Source organism: Motacilla alba, chromosome Z (genome assembly GCF_015832195.1).
Source record: "Motacilla alba alba isolate MOTALB_02 chromosome Z, Motacilla_alba_V1.0_pri, whole genome shotgun sequence".
Lineage (NCBI taxonomy): Eukaryota > Metazoa > Chordata > Aves > Passeriformes > Motacillidae > Motacilla > Motacilla alba.
In genome coordinates, this window is record NC_052046.1 from 12,637,022 (window position 1) to 12,656,195 (window position 19,174).

Sequence of the window (19,174 nt, forward strand, 5' to 3'; positions counted from 1 at the left end):
GTGTGTACTCTACAGTGGCGTTCCTTCAGCAGAACTGAGCTGTGAAGTGGCACAAAGCCACAAATTTATCTCAGACGTTTCTGTTCCACATGCAAAACTGCTCCAGATGACTTTGCTCCATTATAATTTTCAGATGCTTCTAACACATTAGAAGAATATTTTTTTTTCTATGCCTCTTCTTCTGGTTGGGTCATGTCCTGTGTTCTGCTGATGAAAAGTGTAGTTTGAACTGAGGGAGGCTTATGTAGAAGTACTTGTCAGAACTGAACTAACCATATAAGTACCATAATTCTGTAAGTAATCCCAGTTACACTTCAAGAAGTTTAAATCAAAGATTTTGTGCTTCACTGGTTTTGCTGACAGACAAGGGGTGTGACCGAAAACAGCAGAAATAAGCTAACCCTTTTCTCCCTGGGGTTTGGGAGTTGCACAGTAGAGAGGCAAAAGAGCTCTTTTTTCATGCAGACGTTTCTTGCTTTTGATTATCTTCAAAAAAATTGACATAAGATTAAGGGCTAAAGGATTCTGGTAAAAAAAAAAAAAAGAAATTTGAGGCAAAACTCAAATCATTCTGGTACAATGCTGGAGGAAAAAGAAATTGAAATAAACAAGGTTCAGTCTTTGGACAGCAAGTTGCTAAGTGTCTGCCAGAGGAGGCAATGCTGTGGTCAGTCCAGTTAGAAGGGATGTGAGTCCAGCCCAGTGGCAGTGAGTCAGGATGCATCATCCTTCCTAGAAGAAAGTGTGGAAATTACAAAGAAGGCGGATTGCAAATGTTTTGTTGTTTCAGTTAACTGGTTTTGTAATACTTTGTGGACAACTTTTTGCAGCCTTTCAGTACCTAACAGGGGGCTTATAAAAAAGATGGAGAGAGTCTTCTTACCAGGGCCTGTACTGGTAGGCCAAGTGGTAATAGTTTTAAACTGGAAGAGTGTAGCTTTAGATTAGCTATTAGGAGATTTACTGTGAGGGTAGTGAGGCTCTGGAACAGGTTGCCCAGAGAAGCTGTGGATATCTGGAAGTGTTCAAGGCCAGGCTGGATGGAGCTGAGTAACCTGGTCTAGTGGAAGGTGTCCCTGTCCATGGAAGGGGAGATGGAACTAGGTGATCCTTAGAGTCCCTTCTAACCCAGAACATTCTGTGATCCAGTAATTCTATCTGATCTCTTTTCTTTTAGATGAATCAGAGCTATGTAAATACACAATTGAAAACACAGAAGAAAAGAGATACACCGTGAAACACCTGATGCCAAACACAAAATACAAAATAGTGGTTAAAGCATTTACAGGTGGAGGAGAGACTCCCATTGTTAACTTTAGATACATAGATACACCATATAACTGTGAGTACTGGCTGTGAGTAGTATCCCCTAGCAGAAGGATGGGATGGTTTAAAATGTTGTAATAATCTTCCTTTCTTAAGGGCAAACATTTAATTCAATGCAACACTCACTTAAGAAAGAATCCAACTGAGAAATTATACGAGCATACCAATGGGGTATTTTGATACTTCTAAGGGGGGTTGGAGATGAAGGGGGAGGGATGGGAAAGGGGGTAGCATTGGCTTATGCAAGGAGACTCCGTGTTTTAGGCTAACTACTACAGTGTCTGACCATCATGGTACCCTCACAGACACAGTTCTGCTTCTAACACACAAGTTCTAGCTCCCATCAGCCAGCCAAACATTTGTACAGCCTAGCAGAGAATAAAAACAAAGGCTTAATTAACCCTAAAGAGATACAAGGAGAATGTAATGTGTCCATTCCCTCCTGTGGTTTGTGGTAGGAATGCACAAACTCTCTGATGTAGGGCAGGAGGGCACTGGACAAGGCTGATGGAGAGCAGGCACTAACTAGTGCTCCCCTCAGCCCACCTACAGCCTCAGCTGTCTGTGAGCAGCATATCCCAAGGCTGTCTTCCAGCTAGAAGGAAATACTGAGATCCCTGAATCAGCATAAATCCTAGGAAATTTGAACACTTGTGTAGTGTTTTTCTTGCTGTTGTCAGTCCAAAATGGAAGTACAGATGTTGTTCATGTCTCACAGTAAAAATCTGTCTTCTTTGTGGGTCTGGGAGAAAACCTGAAACAATACTTAAGTCAGGTTCTCGTTGCCTTACTTTTGAAGATTACTCTACAGCTAAGGTGCCAATATGAGGGTAAATAAAAAGCAATCTAGTTATAATTCCATTCTGGTAAAGGGAGTCAAGGTCTAAAGGCTTACAGAGCTATCCCAGAAATTCCAGCCAAGCTACCTTGCAACCATGGACCACACAGTTTTACTGCTGAGTTAGTGGTACACATCGCATGCAGACTTGATGTTGGTTTTGCCCCAGAAACTCAAGCTATATTGACTTTACCATGTGAGAAGTTAAAACTGAAATTTTAAAGTATTTTTCTTCCACAGCAAACATGCTGTACTTTATATTCCTGCTAGTGATAGTTCCAATCCTAGTAGCAGCTATGTGCCACTGGAAGATGAAGTGGTAAGTTGTAATGCATGTTTCTGTTGTAGACAGAGAATATTACTGATCTAATTCACAAACCACTGCTGCAGCTTGTTGCTTCCAGCCCATTGCAAGGCCTTCATTTCTTCCTTTGGCTGCCTGATTGTGTGGATGTTTTAAGTACTTGGCTTGTGGTGTTTCTGAGTCACTGGTCATCTGCTGCTGTGCCTGTACACATCTGTGGATGGCTTCTGCTGGTAGAGTGCGCTTTTATAAGAACAAAAAAATAATTTGCTTCTGTCTCTTATTTCCAGGGTGAGGGAGTGGTGCTGTCCTGTAATACCTAGTCCTAACAAGAGCAAAGTGCTGTCATTCAAAGAGTTTAAGGTAAGATCACTGAAAATCGGAAGTTTTTAGTTTGTCCATTCTTTGCTTAGGAGATTTTTAAAAAATATTATTCTTCTATTGACTGCATTTAAAAACTAACTTCTTGTCAGTTTTTATACTGACTACATTTAATCATTATACAGAAATTAACAGAGTTTAATATTACCGTTTAGTGGAAAACTCTCCTTTTGACATTCATGTGACTCTGCAATGACCTGTTTACATTGCAGTCTGTTACTACAAAAAGAAAATGCACAACTGGAGAATAAATGAAATCTTTTGATCAGCAGGTGATTCCTCCATTGTTAGTGTTCAAACCCCTGCACTGTCTGAACTCAACAGCCCAGAGGATACTGGACTTCCCTGCAGCCCTGGAGCTGTGTCTGCCCCAATGCCCTTGGCAGGACACTGCAGGGCCATGCGCTTGCTGGCCCTGGGAGGATGCAGGAGGTTCTGCCAGGCACTGCCAGGCCTGGCTGGGGAACAGGATTGGCAAAAGGCCTTCCTCTTCTGCAGCCTTTTGAACTGGGAGCTGCTGCTTCTGTGCTGAGTGCAGGGGGCTCCAAAGCCTTTGCCCTGGCACAGGTGGAGCTGCTGGTGTTCACTGAACCAGCAGCATTAGAGCGAGGAGTGAAGTACACCTAACAGCTACTGCTGCAGTTTTCCAGTTGCTTCTGCTTCAAACCACTACCAGCACACATCAAACACCTGGCAAAGTTTTTAGAGTAGAGGGACATAGTTCCTTCCTCAATACAGGTATTGTGAGTTTACTTAAAAAAGAAATCTCTAAATAAATAATCTGATAAATTTCACATAAAATACAGCTTCCATTGAATATCCTCTATGTAGGTTTTCCTTCAAATTAATTTATTTGAAAAGTGCAAACTAAAAGACACTGTGTAGGAATATTAGAATTCCTTAAAGTGATCACTCTCTTTACTCTACTCTGGGCTTCTTTCATTGAGTAATTTTTTTTGTTTAATGATTCTCTTGCAGATGGATTCTGAGAAAGTGCTGAAGATAAATGACTGCCTTCCTGACATGCTAGCCATGGACAGTAATGCTGAAGCTCATAAATTGCATCCTGTTACTTGGAGCCCGTTGTCTTCAACACCAACTGAAGCAAGGGACTTTCCACCCACACCTGCACCTCAAATTCATACTTGTTTTGAGAATTTTGCTTATTCTTCTCCACTTGAGGCTGAATCTGATCCCTACCAAATACCAGAGACACTGGAAGCAGGCAAGACAAACCAGGCAGTGGTGCTGTACCGGCCACAATGCTATATAGATATTTTTCATGAGGATGCAGCCTTAACCACTAGAGAAACAGGTGTGAGAAAGAACAGTCTGAAATACATCTCTCAAACAGATGCGTGCTGGCTGGGGGGGAGGGATTGATGTTTTGTCCTCCAGTGAGTCCATCCAGTGTTTGGCTACACACTATAAATGAGAATTTCTAAAGCCACAACTTCTTGTGATTAGGGCTCTCACAAACCCAGATGCCTGACTTCCATTAATAATGGCAAAGCTGTTGTTCCTGGACTAGTTTTGGATACTGATTTGCACAGGAATCATGTGTGTTATGGTTCCATTGCAACTTACGGGCATTAGATGAGATTTATAGGCTGGTTTGTGGCTTGTATTATGCAGCAAGTTACATCACAGCAATCTGTCACAGTCTGATGCAGAGAACTGCTTTATTTTGCAGAGATTAAACTGTTCATAAAGTAGAGGAGCAAATAAAACAAGGGGGGAGGTTGTGCTGCTCAAGGAGTGTATTTCTTTTGCAGTGTTCTGTGTACTCTGGCCACCCCAGCCAATGGGTACTGTGCTGCTGGGCATGGAGCATTACCCCCATTTTGGGGGTTGGGTTGTATTTTCTGTCTCTCCAACGATGTAAGGAATCATTGTAGAAGCATTACCTGCACATGGTGTGGCTCATTCCTAGAAGATTTGAAGGAACTTTGACTTCCCCAGGAATGCTGCCCTGAGCACCCAAATCCACTAATCATCCTTTTACTTCACCTGTGTCCTAACTACACTTGATGTGTGAAAGAGCACAGAAAACATTTTCTTAGGGAAGACCTTTGCTTCCATTTCTTGTTACTGGGGCTCCTCACACCTCTGCCTTCTCTGCCTAAAGACCCTTCAAAATTGTCTTAACTATACATTGAAGAGATGTAGGGAGTTGGATGGAAAGGAGTTAATTTTCCAGAAGGACAGAGATGGTTCCTCATGGCATGGTCTCTGCTGGTGCACATGAACTGAACTTTTGGCATTGATCCCTGTACTTCCATAGCAAGCCCCAAGCAACCAGGCAGGCTGGGAAGAAGCACAGGTGTATGAATCCCATTTGTGAAAGACATCATATTACGGCTGCATACATCTAGATCTCCCAACACTATTGCATTTGTTAAAAAAACAAAACCAAAAAAATACTTATTGTTACACTCAGAATCCCTACAGTAGACAGCAGTGAATTTGGCCTTTCATTTTGATTCTAGGAAGTCCTACATTTGTAATGAAGCAGCAGAGTTGGAATTGTGGCTGAAAGTCTTGTCAGATTTACCTCAGTGCACAAGGAACCTTTGGTTTTACCTCCTTATGCTGTTTGGAATCTGTCACAAAGAGATGGTTTCAACTTCAGAGCGCAGCATAAGCAATTCTCAAAGGTGAAACAAATGAAGGGTGTCTGACAATTTGATGTTCAGCTTGTTTGCTAAAATGCAGTTACTTGCCTTCCCTGCGCTTAACTAGCTAATCACACTCCTAGAAACCAAGCCAGCTGCAGACAAAGTGAGTTCTGATTCTGAACAACATCTAGTTTTTACACTCTTGCTTACAGATACTGTTGTAATGTCACAAGCTGTGTTGCAACAGGAAAACCAGTAAGGCCTTGCACAGCCTGTGGGCTGAGACAAGCACTGCCTGCAAACAGAGGGAAAAGTCTTCAGCCAGGAAAATGAGAGGTACAAAGATACAGACACAGAGACGGGCAGACGTGGTTGGAGGCGTTCAGTCCGTACCATGCCAGGTCCATCCATGTGCTGTGCACAAGTGCAGGTGGCTCACAGCCTTGAGAGGTAGAGAAGAGTTTGCATCATGGTCCTTCCTTTCAGCCTCCAGCCAGCCAAGTAAGGAAATACGGCCGGGCACATTCTGCTCAAGGGCAAGAGAGGGAGAAGGCTGATTTGACAGATACCAGGGAAACTTCCTTCCTTTATCTTAGCCTCTTCTTTGAGTAACAATACATTTGAAAGCTTGATACCACAGTATCTTTACAGCTTGGAACATTTGCTTCTCCACACTGTATGTACTTGCGTAGCTTAAAAGCTTTACTACTGGAAAAAAGGCTGGTAAACGTAAGGGAGCTGCTTTTTCACAGCCAATACAAAACTTCTGAGCTGTACATTTCAGAAAAAGGTGTATTTATTTGAAAATGTTGAAAAGGTATCTTAAATAAAGAGTTATGTACTAAGGAATTCAGATATAGATACAAGAAATCAGCATATCGTACAAAGCATTTTGAATTTTGACATTGCTGAAGTTCCTCCTGCCAGGGGGACAGCTGCAACCTGGCACAACTCCCAGCTGTGAAAAAGCTGCTGTCACTGGGACCAGGCTGCAGTAATTCCACCCAGGCAGTGAATGAAGAGGTTTGTGGGTTCAACCAGTTGTGCCTTCCTGATGGTGGGGTGAGACACACGGGCCGGGCTGAGGTCTCACCTCTCAATCCCCTGGCCGTTCCCGGGGAGATCCTCCTGCTCTGATGAAATTCCATTATCCGGACGCAGTGACACACTTGACCACATTCCAGATCACTGGGTGAGGGAAGGAGAAGCTGGCTCCTCTTTCCCTATAAACCCTTCTGCTTCCTGGCTCCGATGGGTGGTGCTTTGTGGAACCTCCTGTGCATAAAAAGTACACAAATGGAGGATTCCAGGAAGGATAATGCCTCTGTGCCAGTCTGGGCACAGCCTGAGCACCAGAACTGAAGATTAGAGAAGTATTTTGGCATATGTGGAGAAGTGTGTATAATTTTTATATATTAAAACATCTGTCTTGCATTAATGGTTGACTGAGTTCAAAACTGTAATCCTCTCTTTTTTTTGTTCATAATGCAACTTTCACAGCTGTTGTTGAAATGCTAAGACTTAAACCATCACATAATTAACCATCATTCAGTATGTTAAATTTTTAAAATAAAAATGGTGTGTGAACTATTAAAAGAGTCTCTGTGTCTTATGAAGCAGTAATGTATTTTTTTTTGCCAAAAAATTTATTTTGGAAGCTTCTGATTGTTCTAGTTAACTAGTAACTTGCAAATATTAATTAAATTCCAATCCTTTTCTAATGCTGAGAGGTACATAGGAGACCAGAACAACTATAAGAAGTTTAAGTACATTTTATTAACAACGCATCCCTTTGATAAGACTACGCTTCAGGAGGCCTTTAATGCTCATTGACATGAACTGTACACAGTATACAAAAAAAAAAAAAAAAAAAAAAAGGAAAAAACCAGAAAAAAGGAAAACACGAAAAAAAATCAAGGTGGCAATACCATTTTGGGACAAGCCTCTGTTTAAATTATACACAGCTCAATGCAATATTCTTACGTAAAATATATAAATACTTTTTCTTTCTATGTTACAGGTATACAATATAAATCAGATTTCAATGTCTGTTCAGTGACCTACAAACACTAGAACCTCCAAATATGTAGCAGCGTATTACTAAACAAAAAAAATTACCCCACAGGACTGGGAGAATAAGTACTGAGATTCTTGATCCTTTCCCTCAGATCAGAATGACTAATTTAACTAATATCTAGTAATGCAGCTTTAGGGATGCTGACAGCCCAGCATTGCAACAATTTTTCAATTAGATTTACAAAGTGTAAATTTGAAGGAGCTTTTTTCCGCTTTAGACACAGCGTCTTGTGCTGAAACACCCTATTCAGTGGCAAAATGACATGACTTTTTTTTTGGCATAAATTACATTTTGCAAATAAAATAGTGTATTTTAAAAAGCAACTCAAGCGAAATGTGCAATTTCCGCGTGCTGTGGCACTGCTGTCCATCTACACTACAAAATCAACCCAAAGAAAATCCACATTCGTTAATGACTATAAATGCTTAAAACAACACTACCCAGGGAACTATTGTGAGCTAAACAAAAACCAAGGAGATTGGAGACCTCCAGAAAAATAAAAACATGGTTTCCAGCACGTCCTCAAAGGTCTTTTGCAGTTGTAAGATTTTGCTCTCACATCGTATACCTTTCATAGGGACACAGTAATAGAAGTGTGACTTAAAAAAAAAAGTTGCTGGACCTGCTTTCAAATGGCTCCAGAGCAGCTCAGATGACTGTGGGGAGGTGAGTGGGACCTCTGTCTGGTGGAATTCCACTGCTGCAAGTGCTGCACCTGAGCTCACGTTCGCTTACAAGCTTTGCCAGCTTCCCACTGCCCAAACTGCCAAACACAAAATCCAAGGCACAGACTACAAAGCAGCAACTCTTCCATCCCTCACCAGGTTTTGGTTACAGTGTATTTCTCCTGAACAGCTACTTCACTCTTCGGACATCTAGAAGAGGCACTTTGGTTTTGTTTTCAGTCTCACTGCAAACCACAACTCTCTTTCCAGACCACTATGTATGTTTCAAAGTGAAATCAAAAAGACAAGCAGGATTCTCACAGGTGCCTTATAAATATTTATAATGGCAGCTTACCTCAGTGTGCTGAGCCACTTTGCCTGAAACTAGTGAACTGTTTAGGACTCCACTTGGGGGAAAACCACCACCACCACCCCACAAAGAGCGCGTTTAGGGTATGTCCGTCAGACGCCAGTCAAGTAAGAGCTGTCAGATGAGGAAAAGCAACTGCTTCAAGCACAATATGCCAGGGGCCCCACATACAAGTTGGGAACTTCAAAGACTGATCATCTCCAGCTCAAGTGATGTTCACAACAGCTGGGAGCATTCTGCATTTCTGAATTTCAGAGAGGTGAAAAGTTCTTCTTCTCCAAAAGGAGACACTCAGCCTCTAGCCTCGTCCTCCTTCCCTCGGTGGAGAGGACCAGGCCCTTGTGGAGGTGCCTGGGTGCGGGTCAGTCAGCTCTCTGCTCTTTGGAAAGAGCCCCCCTTTCTCCTGCCTGTAAGAGCAGACCAAGAGAAATCAGGCAGCTGATGCTAACTGTGAATGGTTCCACAAGCAGCCTCTCCTTCCTGGGGCAGCTCCCACCTCTGAGCTGTGTGTGAGTTCCTGAGGAGTTTTCTTTGCCACAGCAACCAAACTGCATTTGAATACAGTGTAAGTGAATGCTACACACGTTACTGTTTATTGAGCATTATCACCAATCACTCAGACTGGAAATATAAAAAGTGGGTGGTCTGTCAGCTTCCCTAGGAGAAGTGGAAGAGATTTTTTATTAGGGCTAATGTAAGCACAATCATTATTTACTACAGCTTTCTTTCGAAGTTTCTCACGATACAAATTAAACCCCAAAATAAGGACTTTGAAAGGGACATTAAAAAAAAGAGAACTATAAAATTAGAAATTCACAGTTTATAACTAAGCCAATAAAAATTTCCTTCAATAACAGTATCCCCTTCATCTGCCAATTAAAGTGAAACATCAATGTGAGCTTAATGTCAGTGTGTAAATTAATTTTCTAGAAATGTATGTTATGTACAATACAGACTTAACATCCTTGATGCATACTTGTTGAAATCTACTGACACTCATACACTTTCAGAAGAAAAATCACGCTTTATAACTGAATTTGCAGCCATAATTTTTTATGTCAAGTTTCTGTTGTCATGGATCCCCACACAAGCGCGTTACTCAGAACACATGAGCATTTCAGGATGGAGATTCTTTCAAAAGTATATTTGCTTACCTTTCTATAATCAGAGGCCTTCCTATGATGCTTTCTACATTAAGTGCTATGGGTTAAACTTAAGAAATGAAGAAAGGTGGGTTTTTTAAATACAGGTGATAAAACTTGTTTATTTTGCCTTAACTGCAGAAAAATAACATGGAGTTGTTCGATGTAACCCCATGTAGTTATTAAAACAAATCTCTTCTACTCTAGCCTAACTGAGGTAGTGTTTGAAACTACTGTATAACATACGCTATCCCCATTTGTGGGAAAACTACATTATTTTCCTTTGGAGTTTATACCACTATTTGGTCTACTGTGATTGACATTTTGGTTTTACAGAAGCATTTATTCCTCATGACCAGAAGTCCAATAGTTACTGGTGTGGTGTGTTTTCTAAACATTTCAAACATGTCTTGCCACACAGATGTATTATTTATGTCAATGACCATAGAAGAGTTCAATCAGTTTCTTTTTGCTCCTTTCAGTGGGAACTCATGGAAAGATGATCTTAAGAACTAAATTTGACTATGAGCAGCAACTTACAGTCTGCTTTACCAGAACCTGATGGTATGCAGTGCACATAAGAATTCAGTGAAGTGATAGCTGCAAAGCAGTGCTTATGTGACATCATGAAATTTCCAATAAGAACAAATAAATTCTACATTTCACTAGGAATTGTGTGGTACTGTTCACAGGACTACTTATTGAAATCTCCAGTAGCAGAGCTAGTAAGAACAGAGATATGAGCATCAGGATAAATTTCACTTAAGTATTAATCTGACAATTATAAAAAATGGTAGGAGTGAATGGATAAAAATACGTTCTACTTAGTACAGTCCAGCTGAATTATTCACCTATATCAAAATCAAAGGGTAATCCCCTCTATTACAGGCATTCTAACAAAGGTGGCCATGCTACTGTATGTACACATTTGCATATATTTATACTACCTTTATATAAAGGCTTCTGAATCTTTAGATCCATGATAAAAGTGACAGGGATTCCTACTATTTTTTTTAGCTTGCACTTACTAGTTTAGAAACGGCACTAGTAACATGATAGAGGCAACTACTTCAATCATTAGCAGTCACTGTATCATTTAACTTTTGCAACAAGTCTTAAATACCAGTACAAAATTATAAGTACAGCTGCTCCAAAATTTGTTACTTAAGGCTTTTCACTACAATTATTAGTACTATCTGATGCTTGATCACTAATCCATTGAAAATTCAAATAAACCTTGGTTTTTATAAAAGGCTGTTTCTGTGGAACTTGGAAAACACTCAAACTTAAGTCTCCTCACAAAACCTGCAATGACTAAATGTCTTCAAGTTCAGTTTATACAATATTTGCTTATCTGATACAAATCATGCCTTTTAAAGGATTGTAGTTGAGTAAGACCCACAATTGTACTATATGAGCATGAGTGTAGAAACTGCAAACACATGCATAGTATTCAGGGAAAACAATCTGATTTCAGCATTTTAAGTTTTAAATGACTTGTTTTGAAAATCAAATTGTAGTGAAAATCCTTAACTGGTTCAGACAAGATACATGTATGTAAATGCAATGAAATCGAAGAGACTGCTAATAAAATGTCTTAGAACTATAGCAATATTAAAATAACTTAATGAAACCTCAGATTCAGAGGCATTTCTTTCTGTCTGAAGTTACAAATCCCCAAAGTAGTGTTATAAACAGTACAAAAATCAACAGAGAAGGGCTAACATTAATCCCCTGGTGCCCACAACTACAGCATGGTTCCCCATTGCTGGCAGTGGAATGCACCCCCATCTCTCTGATTCCTGGTGTCCAGGGTTTAAAAAGCAAGGCATCGTTCTGCTTCTCTGGAACAGAATCGGAAGTCAATTAAAAATGTCTCTGCAAGTTGTCCTATTTCATCGTAGTTTATGGTAAAAAATGAAATGAAAACTTGTGGAGGTGTTCAGTGCTTGGCTCTTGCATATACTGGTAATTACTATTATTAAAACTAAGGTAATGTCTAATAAATCCCCAAAGGGCTCAAATGACTGTGCCAGTAATTGGTTGAGGAAGAAAATGTTTTCACTTCAGTCTTCAGGTACCAGTAGCTTCTGGAAGGTTTCGAAGATGATGTTCCAAACTTTTTATCCAGTCAGTGGGAGGTTGTCTGAGCATTTCAAAGTCCATATGCAGAGCACTGCCTGAGCAGAGGTCAGGACTCAGCTGATGCATCAATTACAGGCTGTTGCGTCGGCGTTGCCAAAATAGCCTCTGCCTCCTCATGCATCTAAAAGGGAAGGATGGAGTATTAATGTTGCTAGAGTTTTACTCAGGAGACATCACAAAATGGTTTCCTTTAGGATGTACCTATCTGAAGGCATCTTTTACTTGGGACATGGAATCTGCACCCAGCCAGCCATTTTGGTACATTCAGTGCACCCTCCACTTACCTGCAAGAACTGAACATCTTGAAATAGCTCCTGAATGAACCTTCGGGATGGAAGTCGAAATGTACAGTGTGCTAGCAAGTAGGACACCTCAGAGTAAAGGCATATGTCATCAAATGCTTGGGGATACTTCTCCTTAATTCTGAACAAGAGAATAAACAAAATTTTTTAAGTCTTGAACAGATTTCCATTATATTAAAAAAACCCCAAACTTTTCAATAAGATGCCATCATTAATTCTTCAGTAATAGGTATTATAAAACCTAGAACTGACACAGTAAAAATATCACAACATACAGCATTACTTTGTACAAAACTGGAAGAAATTGAAACTAATGAGATGAAACAGAATATACAACTTTTAAGTTGTACAGAATTACTGTGATTCCCTAGCTTAAAATAACAGACTTAGAAAGAGAAGAGTGTATCAAATAACTGACATCCATTTGCACAGCAGTCATAAAAATATGGAAAAAAATAAACTAATCTTTTAAACCTATAAACGTTTTTGAAACTAAACCACACATTTCTGCATTTTCTTTTAGAAATTGTGGGTTTCCAATGTCACTAGCCCAGAAACCTACAGGTTATAACATTTAGTCCCTGGATTTATATTCCTATATTTGAATATTTTTTAAAAGTAAATTATTTTCAGGAGTTGTACTCTTGCTTAAAGTAGAGCTGGATTTCTCAAGAAATCACTTTAGGTTTGTTATTGTACTGATCTATTATTCAGCAAAAAATTAAGAAGTATTTGTTTCTTTTATTTACATGCTACACTGGGTATGTAACCACTACAGCTGACTTACTCATTTTAAAAGGTTTGATTAAGAGTAAGATACTAAACACAGAGCAAAGATGTTAAGATTATTTGTTTAGCTTCTACACTACATTCAATCATATCTGCCTGACAACTTCTGAGAAGTGAGATTATTCATGGTCCCTGAGACCTTAAGAGAATACTTATGACCAAGTGCAGCTAAAGCATCTGTAATGCATTGAACTTACGTCAGAAGTCCAGTTTCATGGCCCTTAGTTCCTACTGAACTGCTCAAATTGATAACTAAACGTAAGACCTCTTTCCGCAGAAGTATCCTGCACACTGGTGTGTCATCTGGGATTGACTTTACTCCTGGAAAAACAAATAAAACCGTGTCGATTTAAACAGAATTGTCTTTGACTGACCTAATCTTGTACAATAAGTCTGTTTATGCATTCCATACACACATATTTATATATGTATTCTGAGCTATCAAAAATATTTCTATTGAAATTAGAACTTAGAACACCTCTCTTTTCACGACTTTAAATAGTTAACCTTTTCAGAAATATTCTACCATTTAAAAGAAAAACCTGCAAGATAAAGTTACAGTGGTATTGTTACCACTATATCATGTTGCAAACTGAATGAGCTTCTATCAGATAGAAGAGAATTCAAAAACCAGCTACTTCATAAGAAACCATCATAATTCAAAACATAATACACAAGTATATAATAAACTCTCTCTTTACAGTAATTCAGTAATTCTTGGACTTTTTTTACATTAACATCTATAGGAAAAAAACACAATTTGCTTGTAATGTCAGGTATTGAATAAACTGCAGAAATGCTGTATAGCAGAGGGAGAAGTTTAGAACTGTATTCTCCCAACTGGAGATGGATGATGTTTTTATTCAGATTTGTTTGTCTTTTGTCTAATAAAGAACATTAATTGTTTGCAGTGTGCATAGGTGAAATATAATTTTTTCACAATGCCTAAAATATAGTTTATTAGTGATAGTCTCTAATAATCATAAGGCTTTCAGACTTACCTAATACAAGCTCTGTACTCTTGGTGCTGCTGGCTGAACCATGGGATACTGCATCACTACAGCCTGAAATTCCAGAAAATTTGGAGGAATGCACATCTAAGTGATTGTGAATGGTCTGCCCACACCAGTCAGTATATGGAATGTCTGAAAAATCTGACATAAACAAGATGTTGTACCTTTGTTATTGACACTCTTCCTCAATTCACACACTTTCATTATTTTTCAACAATTGCAAACATGCAAGATACACTAAGTACTATGCATAAAATCAGCTCAGAACTAGACGGTGGATTCAGGACGATTTATACTCAAACTCTTTCAAAATTGATTTTTTTAAAAAAATAAATCTTAGAATACATTAGTGGAGTCTTTTCCAGACATTGATGGAAGCCTAAGAAGCCATCACACATAGTACTTACATAGTTACTGATATATCCATGCTCCATTTTAAGTAACACAGTAGACATGCTCTTGCATATGCACACTTCTTTTTGTTCACACAACTGTCACAGGTGTTTGCAGGAAGGGCTCTGGCAAGAGCCAGGCTCTGCTGCACCTGTAACTACCGCTGGGATTGTATTTGCCACCCTTTCTTGCTACAAACTCAACCTCCAGCTCAGCTCTCTGAGCCATCCCTCACATTTGTGCATCACCCCCTTTGCCAACATTGCTACTAATAAATGTCTAACAGTATTGTAAAACAGTGAGTGCTCCTACTAAAGCATCCACTACTGGATTATCTTTCCATCACAGGAATAGACAAAAGGCATGCAACTGCAAACTCTGCAGAGAATGTTAGAAAAAATAAATCCAACTCTCATCTGAATCTCAAAGTATGAGAAAAGATGACTAAATCCCAGAAGTTACAGTCCAGCTTCAACAGACTCCATGGATTTCCTTTGTTGTATTTTATGGCACAGACTTGATTTGACGTCAGACTTTTCATTAGTTGAACAGCAAGTGTCAGTTTTCAGAACACACATTATAAGTATTAAATAAGGTTTCAAATTTTTTATTTTGACATGCTATTAGAAATACTAAAGAAACATGCAGACACCTACTCCTACTAACACTAAAGAGTGGAAAACTGGAAATGACCATAGCAATACCACTGGTTGCACAATGAGCTTATTAGAGATTTAATTTTAAGGTCAATAGTCAGTTAAACAAAAACCCTACCAGATTATTTAAAGATGAACAAAAGCCAGTATGTTCTCTCAGTTTTATCACACTTCTCCACAAGGAACACTAACCTGTACGATTATAGGAAGAGCTCACTTTGGTGTTAGGCTGATAACCCAGAATCTGAACGCAGACACAGTAAAGACAGTTCTCATCTGTGTGCTCCTGGAGCCCTGTGTCCTCTGTACCTTCTAAGAACTGACAGGCATCTGAACGGCTGGTATTCATTATTTCTGTGAGACTGATCTGCTGGCGGAGCATCTGAAAAGGGCTTTTGACAACATCACTTGCACCTGATGGAAGACCTGTAAATAAGATTCAGTTATCAAAAAAACCCCACAAAACCAAGCAACCAATGCTAACTCTTTCAAATAATTTCCACTTTCAAGCCTTTTAAGGCTGGGGATGAAGTGCAGACCTATAGAGATGTGAAGACCTATAGAGATGTTGTTTTTGAGTGGTTAAGCTCCCAAGATTGTTAGCATTTGAGAAAGAGACAGTGTTTTAGTTCCAATTTGTTATACATAACAAAACATTGCAAAGGACAGAATTCAACCTCTAAGTACACACACTGTAAGAAGGTAAGTGGTAAATCCTGACATGGTATCAACATTACTAATATCCACATAACACCAATACATTTCCCATTTTCATGTGTCAAACCAGATTAATACAACGATATACCAAATGTTGAAATTACACGTGCACCAACGCAAAAGTAAACACAATTAAAAAAACTGTAACTTAGTGACCGTGACAGGAAGAAACTAGACTCAGCAATGCAGAAACAAGCAGAAGACACTTTAGTGACATGCTCTTCCCTGGGTGGAAAAAACAAATAGAGTTTTGAACAAGAGTTACTTTACACTGAACCTTAGCAAACTACAGAGACACACTTCCAGCAAAATCAACTTTGTGTATAATATTAAAGGGAAAAAAAAATCCAAAAAAAGGTAGGACAACACCTATCCTAATAAACTATCAAAAAAACAGTGTCAAGCCTTCTTTTTTTCAGTTGAAAAAACACATACTAAGACCCTACCGATTTCTGACTTCTCTAGAGGTACATTCCAGAGCAAGCCAGGCATTACAACACTTGCAATTCTCTCGTCCCATAATCTTCACTGATCAATTGTCATGGACACATCACAGAAAGACAATTTACTTTCAGAAATACACATCTAATACCATAAGTTCATAAATGATCTTGTAATCAAAGGGAAATAGTTCAGTATGTGGGATTCATATTTTTCTAAGCTTAAATTTTGTTACTTCCTGTAACACAGAGTCACTACCAGACTTTGAGCAGCATTATCTCACGTTATTAGAGATATGCAGGTTTTCCTCAATTTTTTATAGCAGGACCAAACCTTGAAGCAACACATTAGCTCAAACTAAATAAAACAGGGAATTAATGGCCTGCTATCCTGATTTCAGAACACAGTCCTCAAAGCTTAATAGCTAAAATGATGTTTTCTGTAAAGAAAAATTAACAAATAAAGCAACAACCCACCCAATATACCAATAAACAACAGAAAGCTACAGGAGAGGAATAAAACCAGTACCTCCTGCATCAGATGTAAAGGCCCGAGATCCATGCTCATCAAATGGAGGTGTAGTTTTCTTCTGGAAATATGGGGTTTCCTTTACCTGGAATACCCAAGTGAAAATTAAAATTAATAGACATGAAAATCAAACACAGAAAAAACCCCCATTTTATGAGGAAATTAAATCTTGCTTTTCTTTTACTTCAAGAAAAATGCATCATTAGGGGAAGAAATTAAGAATAAGCTCCTGAGTACTAAGAAAAGCCAAATGAGCAAAATAGATATTTGTGAATGAACATTTATTGACAAAAGCTCATTAAGAGTTAGCAAATGTTAAAATGGTGGTGACAGGCTGTAAGGAAACCAGTGCCCCACAGTGGCCATTCATACTCTGCCCATGATCATGCTACACCACTGGAGATCTTGGGAATGAAGTACAATAGCAACCAGGACATCTAAAATGCTGCCTGTAGGACGCAGAGCTGAGGCACGTCTTGACTACAAAGAGAGCTGAGAGAGACGAAATGAAGTAACAAATATGCCACAAAGACTATGAAGGAGAAAGAAAAAGTAGTCATTTCACAAAGGAGAAACAGAAGCAGATACATGATTTAACACAATTTTGCTCTATGTTTAGCAATTTTTTGAGATTAGTAAGACGTTTATTTAGATTTGAAAGGCAAAGATTAAGTAAGATAAAGATAAGGAAGACCACTTTTACCTTTGACATAGACCATATCCTGGTTTTGATAATTAAGTAACAGAATATTAAACCCTATGATGCACCAGTTTGTTCAACAGGAATGTGTTTCTACCAAGTAGAAAGAGGAAGGGATTTTCTGAGACACTGAAAATAATCTGTTCTAACCTAAATATATGTATTTTCAAAGTTAAGACAATATCATTTAATACTATAATGATATATATAAAAATAATCTATTATTTAATACAGACCCTGATAGCAGGGATTAACTGTGTGATTATGCACATAATTTATAGGTGGCTGATGAACATGTCAATTATTGGTTGGCTAAAGCAGAATTAATGAATGTGCACAGACTATGCTAATTTTAGTATGAAAGCCAGATGTCAACCAAAAATCTTATGACAGCAAATTTGTCAGCAAAACCACTGTTTAACACTCCTCTAACACGCTCTTTGCCATTACTTGCCTCGACACAAACCTGCCTAGTGATCTTGTGTAAAGTCAGAAAAGAAACTCTAGCTCTCAAAAATGTATTTCTTTAAAGTACCACATCCGTTTTTCCTCATTTCTCTAGATTTAACCTATTCTGATGAAAAGGCAACAGCTGACTGCCTTTCAGTATGAAAATGCAAATGAACCAAATCAGTTAACACATACATACCTGAAATATTTCGTTGATATCCACTGGGAGAGCAAGGCCAATGTAATCATCAGAGCTACCATAAGTAGCGTTAGAGACCATGGAGCGAACAGAGGAGGAACGCTGAAGTGTGTTTTGGTTAATAGGACTTAATAAATCTTCTTTATCTAATGAAGCATAACTTAAAGCTTTCATGAACCTGTAACATTGAAACAAATAAATCACAATTGCAGTTACTCTCTCATTTGGTACATTAAAAGTAAAAAGGACTGCTGACAGAAGACCATCCTCATCCTCCCACTGCAGATCTTCGAGCTTGTTAGGACAAATTACAGCTATACACTAATTGCTTTTTCTGCCTCATATTGTCTTGCATGGCTTGGCAGTTCCTGGCAATTCCTTCATAATTTTTGGTACAGGAACTCCTGCCCATCCTGCAAAACCATGCATTTGCTTCAACATTCTAGCTTTGAATATTTACAGCCCAGACACAGCCAATAAAGATTTGGGTTTCTAAACTCCTAACTACCTAATTTTGAAAGTACCTATGCACTGAACGTGTATTTCCTGGATATTCACAAACTCTGAGCTGAGCAAGTACATCCCTGCAAAGGCACAACTTGAGCCTACCAGTGATACACACAAGGAACATTTTTTCTCCCATACTCCAAAGGAGCCACCCAGTAGGGTCACCCAAGCACAGAGGAAGTATTTGCTCAACATGAATGCACAAAGAACAAACTTAAACCTGCACAGTGAGCGCAGCTGACTTGACAAATGGCTTGAAGAACAAAGAAAGAAACAGAATGGGAAAATCAGACAGGAGAGAAGAGGATGGAGAGCAAGACCTAAGTGCTGACCAAAGCCCTGATGATGGAAATTTCACATTTGGCCATCTGTCATTTTCTTTCTCATCAAGCAGAAAAACCAAAAAATGTTTTCTGATAACCAATCTATGTAGATGGTCTATATGCACTGGATTAAAGCTTCCTAATAAAGGCCTCAGGAACAGTGAATTTTTATTGCAAATTATGACACACTGGAGGGTAAAGTGAACACTGGATTTTTTTACTTTTTGCCTTGGAAGAAGTTTTCTATCCATTTTTGATTTTGGCAATAAAATGTCCTCTTATCCCTACAG

At 38.9% G+C, this 19,174-nt stretch overlaps 2 protein-coding genes across 4 annotated transcripts in view; one reads left to right on the forward strand and one right to left on the reverse strand.

The window, feature by feature from the left end:
• LOC119696144 (oncostatin-M-specific receptor subunit beta-like) overlaps positions 1–7,063 on the forward strand; it is a 30,618-nt gene extending 23,555 nt beyond the window's left edge. For all 3 annotated transcript variants that reach the window (XM_038125779.1, XM_038125778.1, XM_038125780.1), the window contains 4 exons: positions 1,178–1,342; positions 2,405–2,483; positions 2,759–2,831; positions 3,828–7,063. In XM_038125779.1, coding sequence (XP_037981707.1) covers positions 1,178–1,342; positions 2,405–2,483; positions 2,759–2,831; positions 3,828–4,232 — 722 coding nt within the window. In that variant the 3' untranslated portion in view covers positions 4,233–7,063. The remainder of the gene's footprint in view (positions 1–1,177; positions 1,343–2,404; positions 2,484–2,758; positions 2,832–3,827) is intronic.
• Positions 7,064–7,223: 160 nt separating this feature from the next.
• The window catches only part of RICTOR (RPTOR independent companion of MTOR complex 2), a 75,553-nt gene continuing 63,602 nt past the window's right edge, over positions 7,224–19,174 (reverse strand). The window contains exons 32-38 of the mRNA XM_038125777.1: positions 18,055–18,232; positions 16,706–16,790; positions 15,212–15,445; positions 13,959–14,111; positions 13,155–13,278; positions 12,151–12,289; positions 7,224–11,987 (exon numbers count right to left, since the gene is read on the reverse strand). Coding sequence (XP_037981705.1) covers positions 11,913–11,987; positions 12,151–12,289; positions 13,155–13,278; positions 13,959–14,111; positions 15,212–15,445; positions 16,706–16,790; positions 18,055–18,232 — 988 coding nt within the window. The 3' untranslated portion in view covers positions 7,224–11,912. The remainder of the gene's footprint in view (positions 11,988–12,150; positions 12,290–13,154; positions 13,279–13,958; positions 14,112–15,211; positions 15,446–16,705; positions 16,791–18,054; positions 18,233–19,174) is intronic.